Here is a 24,029-nt window from a genome sequence, read left to right as displayed (position 1 = left end):
CTGTCTGTGAGGAGTGTGGTGTGTTCTCCCTGTGTCTGCGTGGGTTTCCTCCGGGTGACAGTCTGTGAGGAGTTGGTGTGTTCTCTCTTTGTCTGCGTGGGTTTCCTCCGGGTGACTGTCTGTGAGGAGTGTGGTGTGTTCTCCCTGTGTCTGTGTGGGTTTCCTCCAGATTACTGTCTGTGAGGAGTGTGTCCTCCCTGTGTCCTACTGCTGCCCTGAACTGGATATAAATTCTGAAGATGAAGTGGGGCGTATGAAGGTGTAGTGAAGGTAGTTTGAAGGTGCTGAATGTTTATCCTTGAGGGTACCACAGTGTACAATTCCACCTGATCTACTTCTTAAAGTCCTTCATTTCATGTTGTTCATGTTTTGCCCTTTTGGGTTTGGCCAGTTACTTTACACGAGATGTGTGTGTTTTCTAAATGAAGCCTGAATTTTGGTGTGAGATGTTTGCTCATAAAAGCCCAGGTGTTTGTGAAGGTTCTGCTCTATGTAAAGAGGGTACTTCCCCCATTTACACACCAGCAGTGTCTTGTGAAATTAATGCTACATGCATGGTCAAGTTGTTCCCAAACAAACTGCTGCAAGAGCACACATGCTCAGCGCGAGGGTTGAGCTGCAGCTCCCTCGCTTTCCTCTGTATTTCCCTTTTGGCGCTGGGCTTGAAGGGCAGGCCTAAAGGATGATAAATAGCCCCCTCTAATCCACCTCTCTCCTCCTGTCGTCTTCGCAGGGTTTCTGTGAAAGCTGCTGTGCCGCTCCAGACACATGGAGGCTGATCTGAGCGGACCGTCCGTCCAGAGACACTCAGCCGTTCGTGGAAAGACAGAGTTGTGAAGTTGTGGTCATCTCAAGATCCAGGACTGCATCATCACATCCGAGCATCAGCTGCTACTGGGAGTAGAGAGAAAGAGAGAGAACACTGAAAAAAGGAGAGAAGAGACATTCTTCATGCATTCCATATGCTCCTGAGGGTTTCTGAAGGTAGTGTGATATCCGAGGAGAGCTAGAAATGGCTCGGCCCACTCTCTCAGCTTGTTGCTTCTTCTTCTTCGCCCTCCTCGGCCTCCTGACCACATCCGCAGAGAGAGAAGAGGGTGATGTCACACCACGGCTGAGCTTTCCATATGGTAAGCATACGTTTGCGCACACATACACACACAGGATAACCACATCTGTAACCCACCTCTTGTGTTTGTATGAGATGTGCACTGCATGTGTAATTTTTAAAGAGGACGTCCACAGATTTTTCCAAATTTCAATTAAATGGCTTTTTAGATTAAGTCTAACAGAATAATGTGAGGTGCAGGAATTTTAAACCCTGTGTCCACTCTCTGTCCACTCTGTGAGACACTCCTCCCTCGTTGGTCCACCTTGTAGATGTAGAGTCAGAGACAGTAGCTCATCTGTTGCTGCACAGTGTGTGTCGCTCGTCCTCTAGTCCTTCATCAGTGACACAGGACCACTCTCTGAGGGTCCTTTGAGGCTAACAACGTATGCAGAGCATCAGATAGACTACAGTCTGTAATTGTAAAGCTACAGTGTGAGTGTTGTGGTCAGTGGAGCTGAGAGAGTAGACAGCGAATGTAGAAAGAAGTGTGTGGTTTTAATGTTGTGGCTGATTGGTGTGAGTTATAGCTTTGAATTGAACCTTTTATTTTTCTGAAAGGGCGGCACGGTGGCGCAGCAGGTAGTGTCGCAGTCACACAGCTCCAGGGGCCTGGAGGTTGTGGGTTCGATTCCCGCTCCGGGTGACTGTCTGTGAGGAGTTGGTGTGTTCTCTCTGTGTCCGCGTGGGTTTCCTCCGGGTGCTCCGGTTTCCTCCCACAGTCCAAAAACACACGTTGCAGGTGGATTGGCGACTCGAAAGTGTCCGTAGGTGTGAGTGAATATGTGTGTTGTTGCCCTGTGAAGGACTGGCGCCCCCTCCAGGGTGTATTCCCGCCTTGCGCCCGATGATTCCAGGTAGGCTCTGGACCCCCCGCGACCCTAAAATTGGATAAGCGGTTACAGATAATGGATGGATGGATTTTTCTGAAAAAATTGCATAACTTCAATTTACAGCACTGAATCTAGAGCGGGGAAAATGTGATCCTGTTCATTACTGTTAGCTTAGCGCTAATGTACTACCTATATCCCTTAGGGATGCTAGCAGAAATTAGCCTGACTGGTGTTTTGAACCAAGTAAGAAAAGTAAAGAGGAGCTTGTTGATGTAAAGTTTGCTCTTCTTCAGAGGGGACGACAGCCCCTTGTCTTCACAGACAGAGCGACTAGGAAAGCACTGGTCACCTCAGCAAGCGTCTCTGTCTGTCAGTGAGACAGAGGCTTGAAAAGGTCTGCATGAGTGTGTGGTACGCCCTCTCAAAGCTGCCAGGAGCCCAGCGGAGAGAGGTCAGCCCCACACCAGGCTTTATTTATAGCCCAGCAACAGCCGCAGGAGCCGGGAGCCAGAGCTTTCACGGGCTTTTGAGTAAATGGATGATCTACGCATGGGGTCAGTGCAGGGAATTCGGCGGCTGGGTAAACATAGCTTCCCTCTACTGTATCTCTACTGATACACCACCATAGTTGGTGGAAACTGTCTGTCACTGATCCTGGAACAGGTCAGGTGCCCACTTTGGTGATATCTGAGGAAATGAAAGCAGGTCTAAGAATCTCTAACACAGAGCTCCATCTGTAAATGGTCTAAACCCACACTCACACGGACTTTAGAACACAGTATTGTTCCCAAGAACAGAACAAACCCATCACAGTCTTCTGCAGCTTTTTCCTGATGGACTTTTCACACTGCTTCATTTATAGTTTTTTTTTTTTTGTTAAATAAACCAACAATTATCATTTTTAATACAACTCAACAGTTGCCATAAAATGATAAAACCTGAAATCATTTGGTCAGCTCCAGAACATAAACCCATCTCACTAGAAAGGTCATTTCAGTGTGAAACTAAGCACTTTAATATTTCTGATTTATTTTGGTCTGTTCTTTACTAATGTTTTTACACTAAGACATATTGGGGAGGTTTCCCAGATGGGGATTAAGCCTAGTCTTGGACTCCACAGAATTTTGAATTGTAACATTGTGATATAGTCCATGACTAGGCTTAATCCCTGTCTGGGAAACTACCCTAAAGTGTATTTCAAAAATAAGAACCAGTAAAACTTAGATACCAGTGATTTTTGTTTGTTTGAATCTTCTCAAAAGTACAGCAATATACAACAAAATGAAACATTAAAAAACCTTGTAGGGGCTCACAAAATGTTTGATTGTGGAACTTCAGAGTCCCCCGTATGGTTAGTAGAGCTGAAAGAAAGGATAATGAGTGTAGAAACAGGGTGGGTTTACTTTTATGGCCTGCTGTTGTATATTAAACCCTGTGTAGCAGTTTTACAGTGACTCCTTCAGTAAAGCCCGGTCACAGTTTTTACTTACTAATCGGACACATTAGGCCTTCAGTTCAGCTCCTGAACGCCTAACCAATGGAAGAGCTCGCTTTGCTGTATCTACCTAGGTATCCAACAGAAAAAGTCCTGATTGGATAATTTTCAAATGGATTGTTCTCTGAAGTCTGGAAGTCAGGGGCTCAAGGACCATGAGAACAATGTTCCCAGATGTGTGCAGCACTGAGTCCCCTGCTCCATTCCTCTGAGCCCTGAGTTACTCCAGATCCAGGCCACAGTCACAGTAAAGCCTGTTTAATTCCTCACTATTGACGGCAGGTTCTTAAGGGTGGGTCCGTTCAGGTCCCAGCTGGTCAGGGTGGATTGTCAGTGGAGCTGGTGTATTGTAACCTGACTCATTCAGCACAATGTGGGACGTGCTTGTAAACACCAGCAGCTATAGCGACTGTTGTGCGTGTGGTGTCAGCAGTAATGGTTTTCATTAAGGAGGTGGGCGAGGCTGTTTGTACACTTTGTGCGTGTGTGTGTCTTTGTCAGCGAGGCTGGATTAGAGCTGTAAGGCTGGTTTCCGGTACACACACTAATCCTAGCCTCGGTCTGAAGAGTGTATCTCTGTTTCTGAGGGGTACATACCAGAATTAGGTGCAACGTGGCCTAAGGAACTGCAGTGTTGTCCCAAGTCAAGACAAAAGCATACAAAGAAGAGGCCTGTTCTTCCAGAACTCAAACAAGTCTTGTAGTTCAGTCAAAGACATTCGTTATTATTTGTATGAATGAGATTTAAAGTATTTTTGTGGAACGTAGAATTGTAATTCAGTGATTCATTCATTCATTGCCTGTAACCCTTATTCAGTTCAGGGTGGCGGTGGGTCCGGAGCCTACCTGGAATCACTGGGCGCAAGGCAGGAACACACCCTGGAGGGGGCGTCAGTCCTTTACAGGGAGACAAATTCAAACACCCTCGTGGCTGAGGCCTGGTGGTAAAGGCGTGTAACCAGAAGGTTGCTGGTTCGATCCCCAGAGCCGACAGGTCATGACTGAAGTGGCCTTGAGCAAGGCATCTAACCCCCAGCTGTTCCCTGGGCGCCGTGATCACTAGTGTGTTTCACTGCACGGATTGTGTGCAAGCACAGTGGCCAATAAAGTGATTCTAATCCTACACTACACAAAAATACTTTCAAACTTATTTGTACACCTGATAAATGTCCCTTTACAGACAGCCCCCAGCCGCTCTACCATCGTGCATCATCTCTCGGACAAGTCACACAATAAAGCCTAGCTTCTGCTGTCAGAATATCAGCATCCACCTCCAGCTATTTCCACATTTACTCCCATTTGTGGATTAAAGTGGGTCAGAGGAGGCAGGTCCACACAAGTCTGCTGTCTACGTGAGGAACCGCGGAGGTAATCTGCCTCACCTGCCTTTAAACACAAAGAACAGGCCGTACGGCCCCCGCTGACGGAGCGTTTCACAACCTTCATAAATCTCTCCGCAGCTCTTCTGTACTCGTCTCTTGTCTCGTCTTCTTTTCTAAAAGAGAATGATCTTTATATCCGACCTTAAAAGAAGGGGAAGACTCAGCCCTGAACGTTTATTTGTGTCCTCCGCAGTTACGTATTGCAATGTAAAAACAAATGCCAGTGCCCTTTTCACTGGGCTGCTTCCATTGTCTGTGTGTGAGCAGGAGGAATCCTGCCCGTTCTGCCCTTTGTCAGTGGGGTGTTTGGGTGTTTGCCTGGAACGTTTGGCTTGTTTAGTGTCTGCTCTGACCTTTGTGAGGACCTGCTTCTGGAAATCTGTGAAATAAATTGATTTTATCTATAAATTTGATGTTATGAAAGTTATGCAGATAAGCTTTACCTGAGGAGATCTGGTAAAAAACTGAAAAAAAAAAAGAATTTGTAGACGTTTACATCAGTCTCAGTGAGGACGTCCCACTGTGTGTGTATGTGTGTGTGTGTGTGTGTGTGTGTGTGTGTGTGTGGAGGGAAGGGCTTTCTTACAACTGCTGAGGTTTTAAAGGCAACAGTATAATGGGTGGTTTCCTTCGCTACATAATAGTCTTTGGTTACTCACACACAAGTGTCCGTGTTTTTTTTCCGACTGAACTCCTCCAGTGTAGGAATTTTCTCCGGTCACGCTGACTCTGCGGCTTGGACCGAGGGCCTGTGACGGTGATGTCAAACAGACTCCTGTGGGGGTGTTTTCCCAGGGGCTGGCAATACTAGCGTCTCTGTTTGTTTATATGAGTGCTGACCGGACCTGGAGTGGCTGTGACGCTCTCCAAAAGGACAAACACTCAGAGGGGCTTTGTCGAGGGCAGCAACAGTGGCCCTGAGGTGCAGCGTCACCGCGGCTGACATCCTTCTGCCCTCTGCCTGGTCTCTGTGTTGTGTTCTGTCTGCTTTACTGCAGTCTCACCGCTCACACAATGCTCCGGGATTCGGCTGATGCATTGTTTGTACGAAGTATTGTTTTGACATTTGTCTGCAGCTCTGAGTGTGACTTTATGGTTTTTATGACTAATATATGGTTCTGAATAAACCTGCAACTGATGCCTGTCCTCAGTAATATCTATGACACCTGCACACAGTCTGTCTCAGCAGGACCCTGCTCAGAAAGACCCCTAGGACATTATGAGGCACATTACACAGGGGCTGGTGTCCTACAGTGTAGTTCAGTAAAGCAGAGACCCCCAGCACTCCACATTCCTCACACGCACTAGGAGAACCTCGTCCTATTTATACAGAGAGGCCTTCACTCAGTCTCTTCAGGCTTTTGTCCTTCGTCCTTGACCCAGTCACTGCCTTTGGATTTAGACTGGCCATGAATCAAAGGGACAGTGGTGTCACATGTAGTACGTCTGCAGTTTTGCACACTGTGTACTTTACGTGCACTAATAAGAGCAGTTCAACTCTCTAAAGACAACTGTTCACTGCCTTTAACTTTCAGGACTGTAATCAAAACCCCTGTGTATAAAGCTCTGAGTGTGTGTCTCCTCTCCATGTGCTGCTCTGCAGTCGATTTGCTCTGGAAACCGCTCTAATGTGTTTACGAAGCCCCAGTGTTTGTAAATGGGTAAAAAAACAAAGTGTCTGGGTCCGGTGCTAGGCTTTCTCTCTCTCTGCTCACGGCAGAGAAACGCCATCTGGAGGTTTTTAGACAACGGAGAGACTCCAAACGCTGAAAAGCACCAACCGAGATGAGGATGTTGCTCTATTCCTGCTCCATAGGGGGGTAACACTGACTTATTTTTGCTGTTACAGTTACATTACTTAAGGTGGAACTGACTCTAAATTCAGGAGAGCACTAACTGCATGAAAGTAAACACAGAGGGAAAGTGCTACAAAACTAAACAGCTCGAGTTACACATGAGTTTCTGTGGGAATTCAAACAGTTTCACCACCTCCAGGTGACTTTTTGTTGCTAATATCTAGAGATTGGTTACGACGTACATACAATTCAGACACAAAAAGTGGCCTATGTAATCCTACATATCGTTTTTCTGAAATCATGGATAGTGTAGAGTCTGCTTCTGTAACAGTCTTCTAGGAAGGCTTTAAACCACATTTTGGAACATTGCTATGAGAATTTGATGGCATTCAGCCTCGTAAACCTGTGTAAACTCAGGTACTAAACTTGGGTGATTAGTTCTGGATCATAAACCTCACTCCAACTTGTTGCCAAGGTCCTGAAGTCTGTTTTTGTACAAAACAAAGTCGCAGTGCTGCAGAGGCCCACCAACACTGGGTGTTTAATACCCCTCTAGTCGACATATGGCTTAGAGCATGGTGACCAAAGACTCATGTGTAGCTGCACCATTCTGTCCCTCTGTGTTTCTACTGAGATTTTACAGACTGCCTGTGGTGGAACGCCTGGCTGCAGCTCCAAGAAGTTGAGGTCACACTCTAGAAGAAGTTTCTCCAAACACTGGGACTGAGTGAAGTGATCTGTGTGTGGCGTGTGTGTGTTGTTGGCAGTGTTTGTGAATTGGGCGTCTTTCGGGGGGATTAAGCTGGAGGTGTTCAGACGTGTGCCGACAGGCCTCTAAAGACGTACGTGCAGATTCTGGAGGAGGTCCAGCAGAGTTAAAACGAGAGGGGGATGCAGCACATTCCTGGAAAGAGCGATGTGTTCAGACCCAGCCGACAGCATCACGTAGCACAGCGCTGCACGAGGGAACGGAATCTCTTGTTTACCTGCTCAGGAGCAGTGTTTTCTTAACCCCACGACCGAGTTCACGAATCACGGCCTGCGACGACACGTAGGAGGAATTTTTTTGTGAATGTTAAGCGATGGATTTGACACATGCTACAGAGGGGTTTCGTCTGTTGCGGCGCAGACCGAGCCAGGACGCTTCCCTGCGGGGTTCAGGCTGATCCCGACGTGGGGAGTTTAGGATCGGGGCAATGAAACTGAGCCAATTTATAGCTGGCATTTTCGCCCAAAACAACCCACCCATTCCTATTTCCCAAGTACTCCGGGAGTGTTTGTGCATGTGTGTGTGCTTTAGCGTGCTCTTGGACGCATTCCCATAATATCAAGCCAGCACTGCTCTCGCTCTCTTTGCCTGAGGAGGTGCCCACAGACAAATACGGCACAGTTCTGGCTCCTTCCCAGCGCAGAGTTATCTAATCCTCATCGTGATTTAAGGCAGTGTTTTTTCAGTCCTCTCAGCTCTTGAAGAGCCTGATGATTAGCACATGATTTTGATGAATTGCGTTAAATGCACAAGGGCAGAGAAAGCAGTGACTTGCGCAATGCTGTTTCGCTTCAGGACCAGATCAGAGCAGATTTAAAGCTGTGACGTAGAGACCTGTGACTGTCTGCAGACTTGGGGCTCACTACACTGAGCTTGTTTGAGTCAGTGGCTCATGAGTTAAACCGGATTCACGTCACATTTGTTCATTAATATTGCACAAAAGTAGGCTTAGGTTTTGGAAGTGGGACTTAATCCATATTCTGCTCCTTACAGGCGACAGCGTTTATATTCAGGAGGATAATGCACCGCGCCACACCGCAAACACTGCTCAAGAATGGCCTGAGGAACTTAACAGTGATTTTAAAATGATAGCTTGGTCTCCAGATTCCAGATGCCAAACTAATCCATGGGATGTGCAGGAAAAACAAAACTGATCGTATGAGCTCTGCAGGGCTAACAGTGTCCACATGAAGTTTATCACTTCAACGTTTCAGCCTACAAATGAAACAGAAGATTGGGTGTACACTAGGAGTGGGCCAAAATACACAACGTTTGTGATACGTTATCGATACGTGACGTCAAATATAGATATTTTAATTGAGACGTAGATTCACCCTCCGCACTAGAAAAAAATATTTAAAATGACTCCATTTTCATGTACTGAACGTGGTCGGACCGTACCATCAGAGCAGGGGAGACCTCTGTGGTGGGAAACCATAGAAATATGTAAACCCCCAACCCAACTATCCACATAACGGCCAATGAAGTCTTCATACTCTTCAAGGACCTGACATTAGACACAGAGCAGCAGTGTCAGCGTTTACACAATACCCATAAATACAGTCTACACATGGTGACAGTGTGATTTTAATATTTAATTAAAGAAAAACTGTGAATCTGCTTCATGTTCTGGACTTCTCTCCTGTTTAAGGGTTACAACACTTTATTTTTTTTTTGACAAATCAGGTTTGTTTTTGTGATTACGGCCCAAACCCAGTTTTATATGTTTTATCGCTTACGTTTCTTAGTGTAGCACCTTCTAAGGCTGCTTTTGAATACGTCACACACAATTCATTTGTAGACTCTTCTCACTTTTATTATGTCAATGTTCATTTGCACCACACTGCTCTATTTATTCGGACTAATGTGAGGCTACTCTTGTGCACCGTGTACAGAACTGTGACGCTGCAATTTCCTTTAGGATTCATAAGTGTTAGCTCAGCTAATCGTATTGTTTTATAAACCGTTACACTGAAGCACATATAGAAACAACAGCGGTGGCCGTGTAGATCTTAACGTTGCTGCTGTCTGCGTCTCTGTCTAATCTCAACCCTCGAGTAAAGGATCATTTTGTTATTTTCCTGAAGTTTAAACTGTTTGAAGAAGAAATCCCACTGCTGTTTTTATCTGCACCAAATGAATAATGGTTTGGTAAAAAGTTGTACACCCAGGTTTCTATTTTCTGATTTAGTCTCAGATGGTCAGAGTAGGTTCTGATAAACCTTACACAGACTTATAAGGACCTCTGGTGAAGGTTCATGCTCAGTCTCGTGGAGCCAAGGCCTCAGGAGGTGTATTATTGGCACAATGGGGACCTATGCAGTTTTACTGTCATCACTGTTGGTGTGTGTGTGTGTTCTGGGTGGTGTGCACTCTATGGCGCAATAACAGGTTCATTCAGGGATGACACAGCATTCTGATTCTTCGTCCCTGCGCTGTACATTGTGTTAAAAATGTAGAAATGCATTAATATTAAAGTGCCTTTATTAGTTTGTTTGTTTGACCCCTGGACTGTGTTCATTAGTCACGCTCTCAGTGATCAGGCTCTGTTCGTTTCTCTCGTGCTTGACTTCTGGACCTTTATGCCTTGCCGGAGGCTCTCTCCCTCGTCGAGCTGGTTCTGATCTGTAAGCGTGACCGAGGTTTCAGTTTCCCCTGCTGTTCTCTGGAGTGCTGTCTCCTATTAATACGACAGGCCCCCGAGCGGCTCCCTAAACAAACACGAGACCCTCGCAGCTCATCTCAGCCCACCGCCTGCTGTCTTAATGCCTTCCAGATGTTTGTGCCCCCCCGCCCCGACTCACGCTGCTCCTCCATTCTCAGCTTTATGTTTCGTATCACTCCTCCCCCTGAGTGCGGCAGGTGTGTGGAAACATGGCCTTCTCTTTATCGCGAGCACACACTCGATGTGCCCTGCCGACAGTTTGAGACGGTGGTGATAACGGGGAGTGTGCAACGTCTACAGTGAGGACAGGAGAGGTGTCCTGTGTTCCATTAGGACCAAGGCAGGGAGGTAGTAACTATTTATTTCTTCCCATTACGAAGTTTAAAGGATGTTACGAGTGAGGAGTTGAGGCGTGGTTCTTTTAGGAATTTAAGGGATCCACTGGGTGAGTGTGAGTCCAAGTCCCACCGTAAAGTTTGGTCCTAAAAGTGAAAGCGGGATCCACGGTCCTCTGGCTCAAAGGGAAAAAGTGTGAGAGAGGAAACAAAAGCAAGGGGAGAGAGAAGATAAAGTTGTTTTTCTCCCAGAGCCTTTGAGATGTGGATAAAGTGCCTCTCGGACCATCTGGAGGCAGTTAGGAGATGGCTCTGTTGTGGATGGACTTAATACAACACAGAGGTTCTGGAGTCTGCTCTGAGCAGTTTGGCTTACTTGGATGAAGAATGCATCAGTCTAAATAAATTCTCCCCGCTGTTATATAACGTGGACAGAGCGTTCTGCTGGAGATAAGAGCCATGCCGTCTCTGAGGGATCTCGTGTACAAGGTCAAGGTGTGCTCTGGGACTTCACACACCCTCATTGACCAGAAGAGCTGCCTTAATGTCAGATTATCATTTGCAGGCTCTGATTTTTGTCACAGTGTCTCTGAGGGGCTTTAACCCAACTCTCCCTGCTCTGGAGGCCTTAATCTCAGGGGTTTCTGGGTCCATTGCTCACCACTGTTGTTTGTTTCAGAATTGCAAACACCACAGACTTCAGCATGTTGTTTGTTAGATGTTCAAGTGCTTCGAGTAAATATGGATTACATTCGTTAGAATGTTTGTTAAAAGTTCATTCATTCATCTTCTGTAAACACTTCATCTACATCAGGGTCATGGAGGGTATGGAGCCTGTCTGAAACCACTGAATACAAGGCAGGAACTCTCACACACTCACACCTGTGTTTAGAATTGCTCCGCCCCCTCCTTTGAGTCTGTCCAATCACAGCGCTGGACCTGTGTTTATGTGAGAGCACAAAGATGAAGTTAAACTCAGGAAAACACAAGGAGCGCGGAGAAATAAGAGCACTGAGTAAAAATGGAGAAGAAAGAGAACAGAGTGAAAACAGCTAAAAACCAGAGCTTCTGCTCCTCGCTCCTCACTGCTGTGCGCTCGGGGTCGGGGTGAACAGCGAGCGGCTCATTATCATTTAAAGGAACAGGTGCGTTCTGAACAGGGGCTGTTTACACAGGGGGAGAACACTGCTGTGGGGCTCGTGGGGTTTGGACCAAAGCAGGTCACATATGTTTCATTAAGAAACAGAACTGAGAATCAGTGCCACCAGAGGATGGGAGCTCACCTAGTGACTGTAAACTAACTACCAGTCAGAACCAGTCTATATTTATAAAGGTTAGGAACATCTAAAGTGCTCTGTTTTCAGTTGAATGTGGACTGAATGTTGGGGATCTTGTTGCATTATGTACGATCGAATTCTGAGCTGAAATTTGCTTCAGTTTTCACAGTTGTGCCTCAGAAAACGTCGATCCTGAAGAGCTTTGTGCACTGAGAATGTAACAGAAGGTCACTGAAGCTGTTCTGCATCTCCTCAGCCCTTCTCAGCACAGCTCTGTAAATATAGTCCGTGTGCTCTCTGGAGCTCAGAGCAAGCCACAAGACCTTCCATTAAAAGGTGACATCAGAATTCCTGATTACAGCTCAGTGCAGGAGCGTGAGATGAGCTCCGTCCCCTGCGCTGACTCCACAGGAGCAGCGGTGGTGTTTTGCTCAGGTCAATGGGGAGACATCTGCTGATGACGTCACCTGCTCCTCCTCTGGGAGCCTCTGGAGGTGAGAGAGTAAAGCCAGGCGATGTTTCTGAAAAGCAGAATGTGCTGAAGTTCCACCTGAGATCATCAGCTCTGTGATGAGGGAGTCTCCTCACCCTCCTTCTCCAGATGCTCCAGGGTCTGGTGTGTGAGTCCAGTCTGGTCTCCAGTCTCTGGCTGTAGTCCAGAAAAACAAACTGGTTCCGATGCTGAGGCCAGAATCAGAACCTGATCTGCACCACAAGACGCTGATCAGAATAAACAGAGCACCACTGCACTGCAGATTTCATCCACAACACTGATGGGCTTCACATGCGCCACCTTAAAAGATCTCCTGACCTCTTTTTTCTGATCCAGTTCTGATCATCTTCACATATCAAGCCTTAAAACCTTTCCTGGACCTCTTCAATTCTGGCCTAAAGGTGATGGGCTTCACATGTGCCACCATAAAAAAAAATGTCCTGGACCTCTTCACTCCCCAGCACTGATCTGCTTCACATGTGCCACCTTAAAACCTTTACTAGACCTCATTATTTCAGACCCAGCACTGATTTCTGGTTTGTGAGCCCATGAGTTTGAGGGGTAGCATGGTTCACATTCTCTTCCTCGGTATGATGCTGACGACACAATCTTTAAATAATGAGTTTTTAATACTCAGATGTGTCCTGAAGAGCTGAGTGTGATCCCGATACAGCAGAAGTGGAATAGTGAACGTCCAAGCGGGAATAGAGTGCACCAGCTGAGGCCAGTCAGAGAAACTCAGCCTCAACGAGGTGGTAGTCCATTAAAACACTAACGGCCCAATAGAAGAGTAATAAACCTGTGAACGTTTGCATCTGATTACACCCCTGGGAGAACGGTGTGTGTGTGTGTGTGTGTGTGTGTTACTTCTCAGGACACGGTTTTATTTATAGAAGGGTTTTATAGAACCCTTCTCTAAAAGGTGCCATATAGAACCATCTACAGCACATTCTCCATCAAACTGAAGAACCCCTTCACGATGCAAAGAACTGTTTAATCATCAAGGTTCTTCAACTGTTCAGTGTTCTATACAGAACCATCCCCTTTACTAAAGAACCCTTGTAGAACCATAATATTAAAGTGTGGAAGGAAGGGTGTGTGATCTCTGAATTTCTCTCGGTTGAATGTCAGTGTGAGGAACCAGTTCTGCGACTGACTCCAGAGAGCTGGTCCCCCATGACAGTGGACTATAAACAGCTTGAGTCTCACTGTAGCGCCCCCTGCAGGAACACTCTTGTGACACATGAATGCGAGTACCAGTTGCATGAATGCGAGTACCAGGAATGCAGTTCGCGTTCCTGCGTGAAGCCTGTTGTCTATGTCCTAATGTGTATAGTGGAACTAGTGTGTGTGTGTGTGTGTGTGATTGTGTGTGTGTCAGATAGGAGAAACAATCTTCTGAAAGACTGAAAGGCCACTCTACGCTGATATGATCAAAGGCAGTGGGCCTTTACCTAAACGAGCTGACCACTCAGACGCCTGAATAAAGCCCTTTGATCTCGTGCTGATGACCTGGCGCCCCACGCTCGCGCTGGTCTCCGACGGGAGGCTTTTTCTTCATCTCTAATTAACTTTGGACACGCACCGGCTCAGAAGCCGCCGGGAATTCTGCTCGGAAGATTCCCTAAAAGCCCATGTAATTAATTTCCCTCTAAATGGATTTGTGAGGAGAGAGCTGAGGATCTGGCAACCCGTCTCTGCAGCAGCACTCACTAGGAAAAAAGAACGAGATGAAAACTCGTAATTACGCAATGGCAGTAATGATCTCGTATAGCTTCCAGCTGCCTCAAGGTCATAGTGTAGTGTTACTCATCTGTGTGTGTGTGTGTGTGTGTGTGTGTGTGTATGTATGTGTGTGTGTGTGAGAGAGAGAGAGAGAGAGAGAGTGTGATGAGGTAGGATGATAACTGAAACCCTATGTTTGGAAAACAGCCGAGGCTGGAATTACAAAGCTTTCCTTATCCTTTTACAGTTTATAAATGCAGTGAGACACATTTTTACAAGTGAATCGACCGTTTAAACCCAACATTCAGAAGGTGGAGGAAACATTATTTTCCTAATGTAGAAACTAACAGAACTTTAACAACAATCATCTAACATTAGACATTATTTAGAGGAATTCAAGGGCAGCGCTATGGTGCAGCAGGTAGTGTCTCAGTCACAGTTCCAGGGTCCTGGAGGTTGTGGGTTCAAGTCCAACTCCGGGTAACTGTCTGTGAGGAGTGTGGTGTGTTCTCCCTGTGTCTGCGTGGGTTTCCTCCGGGTGACTGTCTGTGAGGAGTGTGGTGTGTTCTCCCTGTGTCTGCGTGGGTTTCCTCCGGGTAACTGTCTGTGAGGAGTGTGGTGTGTTCCCCCTGTGTCTGCGTGGGTTTCCTCCGGGTAACTGTCTGTGAGGAGTGTGGTGTGTTCTCCCTGTGTCTGCGTGGGTTTCCTCCTGGTGACTGTCTGTGAGGAGTGTGGTATGTTCTCCCTGTGTCTGCGTGGGTTTCCTCCGGGTGACTGTCTGTGAGGAGTTGGTGTGTTCTCCCTGTGTCTGCGTGGGTTTCCTCCGGGTGACAGTCTGTGAGGAGTGTGGTGTGTTCTCTCTGTGTCTGCGTGGGTTTCCTCCGGGTGACTGTCTGTGAGGAGTTGGTGTGTTCTCCCTGTGTCTGCGTGGGTTTCCTCCGGGTGACTGTCTGTGAGGAGTGTGGTGTCTTCTCCCTGTGTCTGTGTGGGTTTCCTCCGGGTGACTTTCTGTGAGGAGTGTGGTGTGTTCTCCCTGTGTCTGTGTGGGTTTCCTCCGGGTGACTGTCTGTGAGGAGTGTGGTGTCTTCTCCCTGTGTCTGTGTGGGTTTCCTCCGGGTGACTGTCTGTGAGGAGTGTGGTGTGTTCTCCCTGTGTCTGCGTGGGTTTCCTCTGGGTGCTCTGGTTTCCTACACGTTGGTAGGTGGATTGAAGACTCAAAAGTGTCCGTAGGTGTGAGTGTGTGAGTGACTGTGTGAGTGTGTGCCACCCTATGAAGGACTGGCGCCCCCTCCAGGGTTTGTTCCTACCTTGCGCCCAGTGATTCTGGGTAGGCTCCGGACCCACCGCCGCCCTGAATTGGATAAGGATAATTCACCTCTTTAAACTGATTATTTTAGAGTGTGATGCTTTTGTAAAAAATATTTAAGAAGTTATTTTTAAAGAATATTTACTGTTCCAGAGAAAATTGAAGGGAAAATTTTATCGTAATTTCTTCCTAAAGACACTTTGTGAATCTGACCCCTGCCTTGGTTTCTCGGTTCATCAGTGGACCTGAGGGTCTCATGGAAGTGAGAACTCCTCTGTGTTTGTGTGTGTGTGTGTGTGTGTGAGAGAGAGAGAGAGAGAGAGAGAGAGAGAGAGAGAGAGAGAGAGAGAGAGAGAGAGAGAGAGAGACTATGGCTAATCAGGATGTCCATTTTAAGGTCAGTAGGTCAGACAGAGGCCTGATGAATGGCACCTGTCCCCTGACTGTGAAGCAAACACAGCCTGGTCTTGTCTAGACACGAGCACCAGAGGAAGTCTGGAGGGAAACAGTGGTGTGTCTGATGCTGAGGAATTAAAAAACCCAGTGTGAGTGACTGGGTGAGTGTTTGAGTGACTGAGTGAGTGTGTGAGTGACCAGGTGAGTGTGTGAGTGACTGGGAGAGTGTGAGTGACCGGTGTCCAGGGTGTGTTCCTGTCTTGGGCTTACAGCAGATGAATGAATGAATGAATGTTGCATTAGGACTGAACTGTGTCTGAGGACAGCGGTGGAGCGACTGGGCCGGGGCGCTGTGTTTGAACGTAATGCCTGTGTGGAGTGGGCCCACTTCAGTGGCTGAGGACTGGTTAATTACAGAGATGTGTGACGGAGCTGACGAGGGGCTTTGAGGAGTCCGAGCTGGACACTAGGGGCAGGACAGAGTGGGAAATTAATGGACAATAAAAAGGAGGAGTGGGTGGAGAGAGCAAACCAGCGATCATACATCATACATCCTGCCTCTTCATCACATAACGACCGCCTTGACTAACAATCAGCACATACACACACACACACACACACACATACTAGGAACACTCACACACACACTAGGCACACACACACGCACACACAAACGCACACACACACATGCACACACATGCATAGACACACACACACACACACACACAAACAAACACACACGCACGCACACACACACATGCACACACACACACACATATGCACACACACCCGCGCACGGCCACACATGCACACATGCACACACACACACACACACACAAACACACACACACATGCACAAACACACATGCACGCACACACACACACACACGCACACACACACACACACACACATGCACGCACACACATGCAAGCACACACACACTCACACACACGCGCACGCACCCGCACACGCACACACACACACACACACACACACACACACAAACATGTCCCTCACCTCCTGTAGCTCACACACATTTTTCCCAGAGTGCACCAGGACACTTTTGGGGCTGTGAGAGGCAGCAGCCATCGTCATGGAATCGCCCTCAGGGAGACAACCTCAGTCATCCCTGCAATAATAACACAGAGCAAATAGGGAGGGTGTGTGTGTGTGTGTGTGTGTGTGTGTCTTTGTTTCAGATTTTTTTCCTCTTAAGAAAAACAATAAATAACAATGTGTTTTTCGAGGAGTTCTGTTTCCTAAGTGAAAGAACTAATCAAGTCCTTGTTACTTAGTCCAAGTGATTATGATGGCAGAAAAAGTGCAGGGGAATCTGATCAGTCCGTACGAGCCCTGCCGTCAGGAGAGAATCTGCAGAAGAGACTGGTCTACAGCCAATCAGACACAAGCTACTGATGTAGGACCCGCCCACTGACTCTTCTCATAACATCCAGTGGAGCCAATCAGCTTCCAGTTTAGCAACCACCCATTGACTCCTCCCATAGCATCCAGTGGAGCCAATCAGACACAAGCTCCCGATTTAAAAACCATCCAGTGACTCCTCCCATAATGTCCATGAGCTTCTAAACTATAACCGATACAGATTGATCCACACAAAAGTTCCACTGTGAGTTCTGTCTCCCCCTGCTGGAGAAACATGGGTTTAGCAAGCGGTGATGATTGGTCGGCCCTTCTCCTGACATAGCATTAAAACAAACCAGTGTGTGTGTGTGTGTGTGTGTGTGCATCAAGTTTGATGGCAGGGACTAAATATCTCTTTACACTCTCACATTGTGAGGACGTGTCTTCTGTGTAGAGAATGTGTCTTCTGTGTAGAGGTCATGAACAAGTCTCCACAGCATAAATCAGCACATTTTAGGACAAGGGCCTGTTTTAAACTTAGGGGCAGGACAGTGTTTAATTTGCCGAGATGAGCTCCTGCACCACTCCTATTCCGAGCGCAGGTGGAGCCGGCACCTCCTTTTATTTAGAAAAATATCCTCTGTTTCCTGCTCTTTCTTCTTCACTCCCGATGCGTCCAGGCGGTTTAATGGTTCTTGTCGTTTTTGTTCTTGACGGTGATGGAAGATGACATCAGGTGAGAACACGAGAACGTAAGAACACACAAGAACACACACTATGGAACAGCTAGGGTGAGGGTACATGTTAAAGTTAGGGTCAGTGATGGGGCAGGGGCGGTTTGTTATGGAGAAGGTAAGAGTAAGTCTCCACAAAATGAACACACGTCTATGTGAGGTTCCCCTAATAAATGAGCACAGTCACAGCTTGATAGGATTACAGCTGCATGAACACGAGTGTGTGTGTGTGTGTGTGTGAGAGAGAGAGATGCAGCTCTTTTTTTCCAGCCTCTTCAGCCCCACCACAGACAGCTTTTAAACTCTTATGTTTCTGTGGAGCTGGTTCATGTTGCTGTAGCTGCAGCGTCTACTCCACAACATCTGCTCTGATATTTCAGCTAATGGTTTTTACTGGACTTGGCGCTGGAGCTGCGCGGATGGATTGTACCGAGTGTTTAAAAGCCCTCTGCCAGAGTTTACAGACACTGCGCAGTAAACAAATAAGCTGCATGTCTCTTAGTGGTGTGTTGTTGTTTATTTCTCAGATTATTTCTCAGATCTGAGATCCCTCTCCTTTAGACTCACAGCTGCCCTCCACCACCTCCACCCAGGGGCTTTAGTTTCTCAACAGATTCTACTTCAGGTTAAGAAATTATCATTATACTGACCCCTAGTGGCCTGGATGTGTCAGAAACATTGTATTAAACCTGTCGCAGGAGAAGAACTGTGCATCTAGTGAACTTACCTTTAAAGACATTGTATTAATTGCATTCATTTTCTTTATAAATAAATAAGAAAAGAAGCTGTATTCCAGTGCATCCACACTTTCCCTGGCACACACAGGGTTCATTGAAATGTGAGAGAACTGTGTAATTAGAGACTGTCCCTAGTCTAATAGCACACTGTCTAGAGCTGAACGATTCAGAAGCGACGGTCTTTAAATGAAGGAGGAGTTCTGTAGCCTTTATTTTCTGGGGCAGGGGAAGTCAGGCGAGGTTATAGTTATTAGCCGCTATCATCAGAAACATATCTCTATGATCTCTCACTCTGTGTCTGTTTCTCCGCTGACTTTTAAATATTTATGTGAAAAGCACAATAAACAGCCTTAGACTGACAGTGTTAACTGCTCAGGTGTTTGGAAAGCTCCTGATGCATTGTGGGGAATGCAGTTCCTGTGACGTGCTCTGTGTAGTTCTACAGTGATTCAGGATGAAACTGGTTTATTTTACAGCTGTGATTTTAGAGCGACACTGATATTTTACTGGGGCAGGTGCTCCACTGGCCTGGGCCCACGGATTCCCCTGCTCTATAGAGTACTCCCCCTGCTGGTACAGACAGTGGATCTGCAGGCGCTGGTATCTACTCTCTTTTAAACACTTGAGGCTTTTCTCAGATCTGTGAGCGGCGTTCTGAAAACTGTGATGCGAGTCCCGTGTGTTCAGTTTTGCTACAAATGTCACGGATGCTTCATTTTGAGATGGTTCTGCAGATTACATTTTTTATTTTTTTGTAGTTTAGCATAGATTTACACACAGTTTGATTCACATGGTGTCTCCAGAAGAGCTGTGTTCTGCCTAACACCCCCCCTATCACCACCCGCCCCCCCCCAACACCACATCAACGACTACATTAACCCATGATATACCTGTTGATTTTTTGGTTGTTTTTAAAGTTGTTGTTTCATTGTTTGTTTTACATTAACCCTCTGCAGAAGGTGTGTGTGTGTGGTAGTTTGTGTAATGCAGCAGGTTGCTGTGCAGGGGTAAGCCTTTGTTTAATGGTGCTCCAGTTGGACAGATGTGTGGGAGCAGGCGTTCAGATGCACAGCTGCCGCTGTTTGTGTTTGATCCAGCTGCCAAACGCCTTAAAGCTTAACCTAAAGCAGTTGTGTTGGCGCATGATGGAGATCAGATCGTATCAGAGGGCTTTGTATAAGACATGATTTATTACTCGTCAGCACAGCTTTATATGAGTTTACACATGTCGCTGACCTTACCTGACCCCAGTAACTGGACAACACATGTTGATGTGCATTTAGGAATGTGGACACACATCGTAAGGAGAAATATAAAGCAGCTAAAGCAGTTCTTTCTGGAGCAGGGTCTTTACTAACGCACTGTGAAGTTCTGTTCACACAGAGTCTGTTTTTTATGTTTTGAAAAGGAACTCACGTATGTTAACAACGTCAGGAACTGACGGACCGTGACCGTTAATATCAGGCGACCAATCAGAGCTCAGCTGTCATTGTTACAGATCAAAGTAATGAACAGCAAAACTGTCTGAACAAGACAGTTTATTAATGTTATTAAGTATGTTGTAAACACATTAATAGCCATTAATAATCAGTTATAACTCACAGATAGAAAAGGCAACATTGATGTTGTTTGCCGAAGGGTGAACCCACATCCATCAACAGTTAAACCTCAGATCTCGCCAAATACTGACCCCACTGTGTCTCCTCCATCAGTCGACATTAACCCCGTCAGCTCCAGCACAGATTTCTTAACGAGTTTAACACTTTGATAGAGTTTGCGGGACACTGTTGTAGGAATTTGATGGCTGGGGCTGATGTTGGATGTTGTTGCTCATCCCAGAGTTGCTGGATGGTGATGCCTTACACCAGAGAATCAACTTCCACTGCTCCTCATACCAACACTGGAGGGTTTTATACCCCACTGGCCCATGACTTTACATTGAGCCAGGCCCATGTGCTGCAACTCAAGAGGGTCCCACCCTGTGTCCACTCTCTGTCCACTCTGTGAGACACTCCTCCCTCGTTGGTCCACCTTGTAGATGTAAAGTCAGAGACAGTAGCTCATCTGTCGCTGCACAGTGACACAGGACGCTGTCGGCTGGATGTTTTTGGTCAGTGGACTGTTCTCAGTCCAGACACTGAGGGGTTTAAAACTCCAGCAGCTACTGCTGTGTCTGATCCACTCTACACCAGCACAACACACACTAACACACCACCACCACGTCAGTGTCACTGCAGCGCTGAGAATGATCCACCACCACGTCACACCTGCTCTGTGGGGGTCCTGAGCGCTGAGGAACAGGGGGGAAGGGGGGTGACAAATTATGTAGAGCAACCCTCCATTAAAAATAAGCATGTCCCGGGCCCCGTTAGCATATAGCTAACGGTTCTGACCCTGGTGTGAAGCTGACAGTGAGGAGATGTGTGTGTGATTTGAAGAAGATGTGGGGAAGAATAAAAAGGGAACTCTTCGTGCAGCGTGGGCCTGTGTGAATTTCCTTTAATAGAGCCCAATTACTCGCCTCATTGTGTGAGCCGTGGGGGGGTGTGAGGGGGGGTTGTGGTGGTGGGGGGGGGGGGGGGGGCGGCATGCTGACGCCACTCTGGAGAATAATTGGCCGCGCCGCTCCTTTCAGCACAAATCCCTCTAAAGCCCCTGTTTTGCTTTATGCTGCGCTGTTTGTCTTTGCCTCGCTAAATCACCGTTAAATTTCCCTGAAGCTAGGAGTGGAGAGAACTGCCAGAGCTGAGAGCAAGAGAGAGAGAGAGAGAGAGAGAGAGAGAGAGAGAGAGAGATAGGGAGAGAGACAGAGAGATAGAGATAGAAGACAGAGAGAGAGAACTGAGATAGAGACATAAGACAGAGAGAACAGAGACAGTGAAAGAAGAGAGAGAGAACAGAGAGATAGTGATGAGAGAGAGAGAGAGAGAGAACAGAGGGATAGAGAGAGAGAGAACAGAGGGATAGAGAGAGAGAGAGAACATAGGGATAGAGAGAGAGAGAGAGAGAGAGAGAGAGAGAGAGATTCAGTAGTGTGTGGTTCAGCAGTAATAAGGCCTCCTGGTGGAGGATGATGCCCTGTTATTACTGTACCTCCTCCCCCGGGGTATTCCGGAGTCAGCACACACTGATCCTGCCCCCTCCCCCATCCCCCCATCCCTGCTCTGAGGACTGAGCCAAGCAGCGGCACAGCTGCTCCCACTGACACACGTCAGCCCCCCCCCCCCTAAAAAACACACACACACAAACACACACACAGGTGTTAGGCTCACCCTCAGGAATAACCAGCACTCAGACCACAAAGAACACACACACTGAGGTCAGTCAGTACAGCACTGCACTGGGATAATGTACTTCACTAATACTGGACTCTCATTGGTCAGAGACACATGATTGACAGCTCTTGACCACAAAGGCGGGGCTCAGACACCTCTCTCCGTCACCGTTCAGAAAATAAAACAGTGTTAAACATTAGTTTTCTATGAAGGCACCTGTGTTTCATATAAGTTTGTGTAGCATTTCTAGTGTCCCCCACATTCATTCATTCATTCATTCATTCATTCACCATTTGTTTGTGCTTCACCCTGATCTGAATCATTGGATGTAAGACAGGAACAGGACAGAATGCTAGTCCATCACAGGGCATCACACTCACCCAGTCACTCACATTAATCCTGTCACACTCACCCAGTCACACTCGCATTCACCCAGTCACACACACACACACACACACACACACACACACACACATATATATATATATATTAAATGTTTGTGAAGAAAGAACTTCACCATCAGGTCATTCTCCAGCTCCCTGGACGCTACAGCTCCCCTAGTGGCAGTCATTGTGTATTAGATGGGGAGATGGTTGTCATGGAAACAGGGAAACAGCCTGCGGTGTCGTGTAATGACACAGTGCAGCAGCAGCTTTGATTAAGAGATGAACATCTGTCTCAGAGTGCCATAAGACCACACACACACACACACACACACTTATAGTGTTGTCCTCACACTGCAGTCCTCAGTGCAGTCCTCAATGTTGTCCTCAGTGCGGTCCTCAGTGTTGTCCTCATCTTTCTTTCAAAGCTAAGAACACTACAAACAAATCCATGCCACAGTAAAAGAACAGCCTGGTCTTTCTGGAGCCTTGAGAACAGATACAGTATTCAGTGAATTAGGATTGTTTACTATATCTAAACAATGCAGATATAACCTTTTCCCTCTTCTCTCTTTCTCTCTCTCTCTCTCTCTCTCTCTCTCTTTCTCCATGTCCAGATGCACAGGAGAGGTCAGCCAGGAGGTTTTCGGCCGAGGGAGTCTTTAATTACACGTCTCTGCTGCTCAGCCCAGGAGACGGCACACTGTACGTAGGCGCGCGGGAAACTCTCTTCGCCCTCAACCTCAGCGATATCAGCAGACCACAACTGCAGCGCAATGTGAGTGTGTGTGTGTGTACCATGTGATATCTGTGTGTATCATGTGATGTCTGTGTGTATCATGTGATGTGTGTGTGTATCATTTGATGTGTGTGTGTATCATGTCAGGTGTGTATGTATGTATCATGTGATGTGTGTATGTGTATATCATGTGATTTGTGTATCATGTCAGGTGTGTGTATGTGTGTATCGTGTGTGTGGGTGCATTACGTCAGGTGTGTGTATGTGTGTATCATGTGATGTGTGTATCATGTGATGTGTGTATCATGTGATGTGTGTATGTGTGTATCATGTGATTTGTGTATCATGTCAGGTGTGTGTATGTGTGTATCGTGTGGTGTGTGTGGAAAGTAGGTAAAAATCTTAAAACAATATATGACAGTGTCAGTGACATTAGAGTCAGATAAAGAACATAAAGAATTTAAATAAAGAATATAACCTCACCTCACACCAGAGAACCACAGTCAGAATAAAGATAACACTGGCTCCTAATTCACCACATTCTTTTTTGAATTTACAATTCCACCTTAAACAGAATGTGGGATGTGTTTAGGATGTGATATCTTAAAACACTACTTCCTTAAAGTTAGATTTAGCACTGTTTAGGTTATGGGTCTGTTATGGGTCACTAGTGCTGGACGTGGGCATTAACGGTCACACACTGACACATCTGGATCAGTAGGGTATAGACACGCTCATGTGACGTGGAACAGTCTGCTATTCTCATCTCAGAACATCTGGAAATATCTCTGTCTGTCTGTCTGTGTGTGTGTGTGTGTGTGTGTGTGTGTGTGTGTGTTTGTGTGTGCGTGTGTGTGTGTGCGTGCAATCACTCATCCCATTAAGCTCTTTCTGTCAGTGTATTCACTCCTTCTGCACTGGGTGTATACAGTGAGAGAGGAATACAGTAACTCTCCAAAAGTTTGTAAACACCTTGTCTACTTAGTGATTCCTTCTCTAATTTAAAGGCAATGTAGACAATTCCAGAGATCCAGAGAAAACAACAACCCCCACCCACACCGTATTTGTGTTAATTCAGATGCTCCTCATCTTTTAAGGTGGAGCGGTGTGTGTGAGTAAGAAGTTACTGTATCTTTTAAGGTGGAGCGGTGTGTGTGAGTAAGAAGCTACTGTATTTTTTAAGGTGGAGCGGTGTGTGTGAGTAAGAAGTTACTGTAT

At 46.6% G+C, this 24,029-nt stretch overlaps 1 protein-coding gene across 2 annotated transcripts in view; it reads left to right on the top strand.

Annotated features, from left to right (window-relative positions):
• Positions 1–24,029, top strand: part of sema4ba (sema domain, immunoglobulin domain (Ig), transmembrane domain (TM) and short cytoplasmic domain, (semaphorin) 4Ba) — a 117,671-nt gene that overhangs the window by 58,499 nt on the left and 35,143 nt on the right. For both annotated transcript variants that reach the window (XM_066684256.1, XM_066684255.1), the window contains 2 exons: positions 734–1,130; positions 22,690–22,850. In XM_066684256.1, the coding sequence (XP_066540353.1) occupies positions 1,013–1,130; positions 22,690–22,850 (279 nt within the window). In that variant the 5' untranslated portion in view covers positions 734–1,012. The remainder of the gene's footprint in view (positions 1–733; positions 1,131–22,689; positions 22,851–24,029) is intronic.

This window comes from Hoplias malabaricus, chromosome 11 (genome assembly GCF_029633855.1).
Source record: "Hoplias malabaricus isolate fHopMal1 chromosome 11, fHopMal1.hap1, whole genome shotgun sequence".
Classification (NCBI taxonomy): domain Eukaryota; kingdom Metazoa; phylum Chordata; class Actinopteri; order Characiformes; family Erythrinidae; genus Hoplias; species Hoplias malabaricus.
The sequence above is the reverse complement of the archived record's forward strand: the minus strand, read 5'-3'. Positions and strand labels throughout refer to the sequence as shown.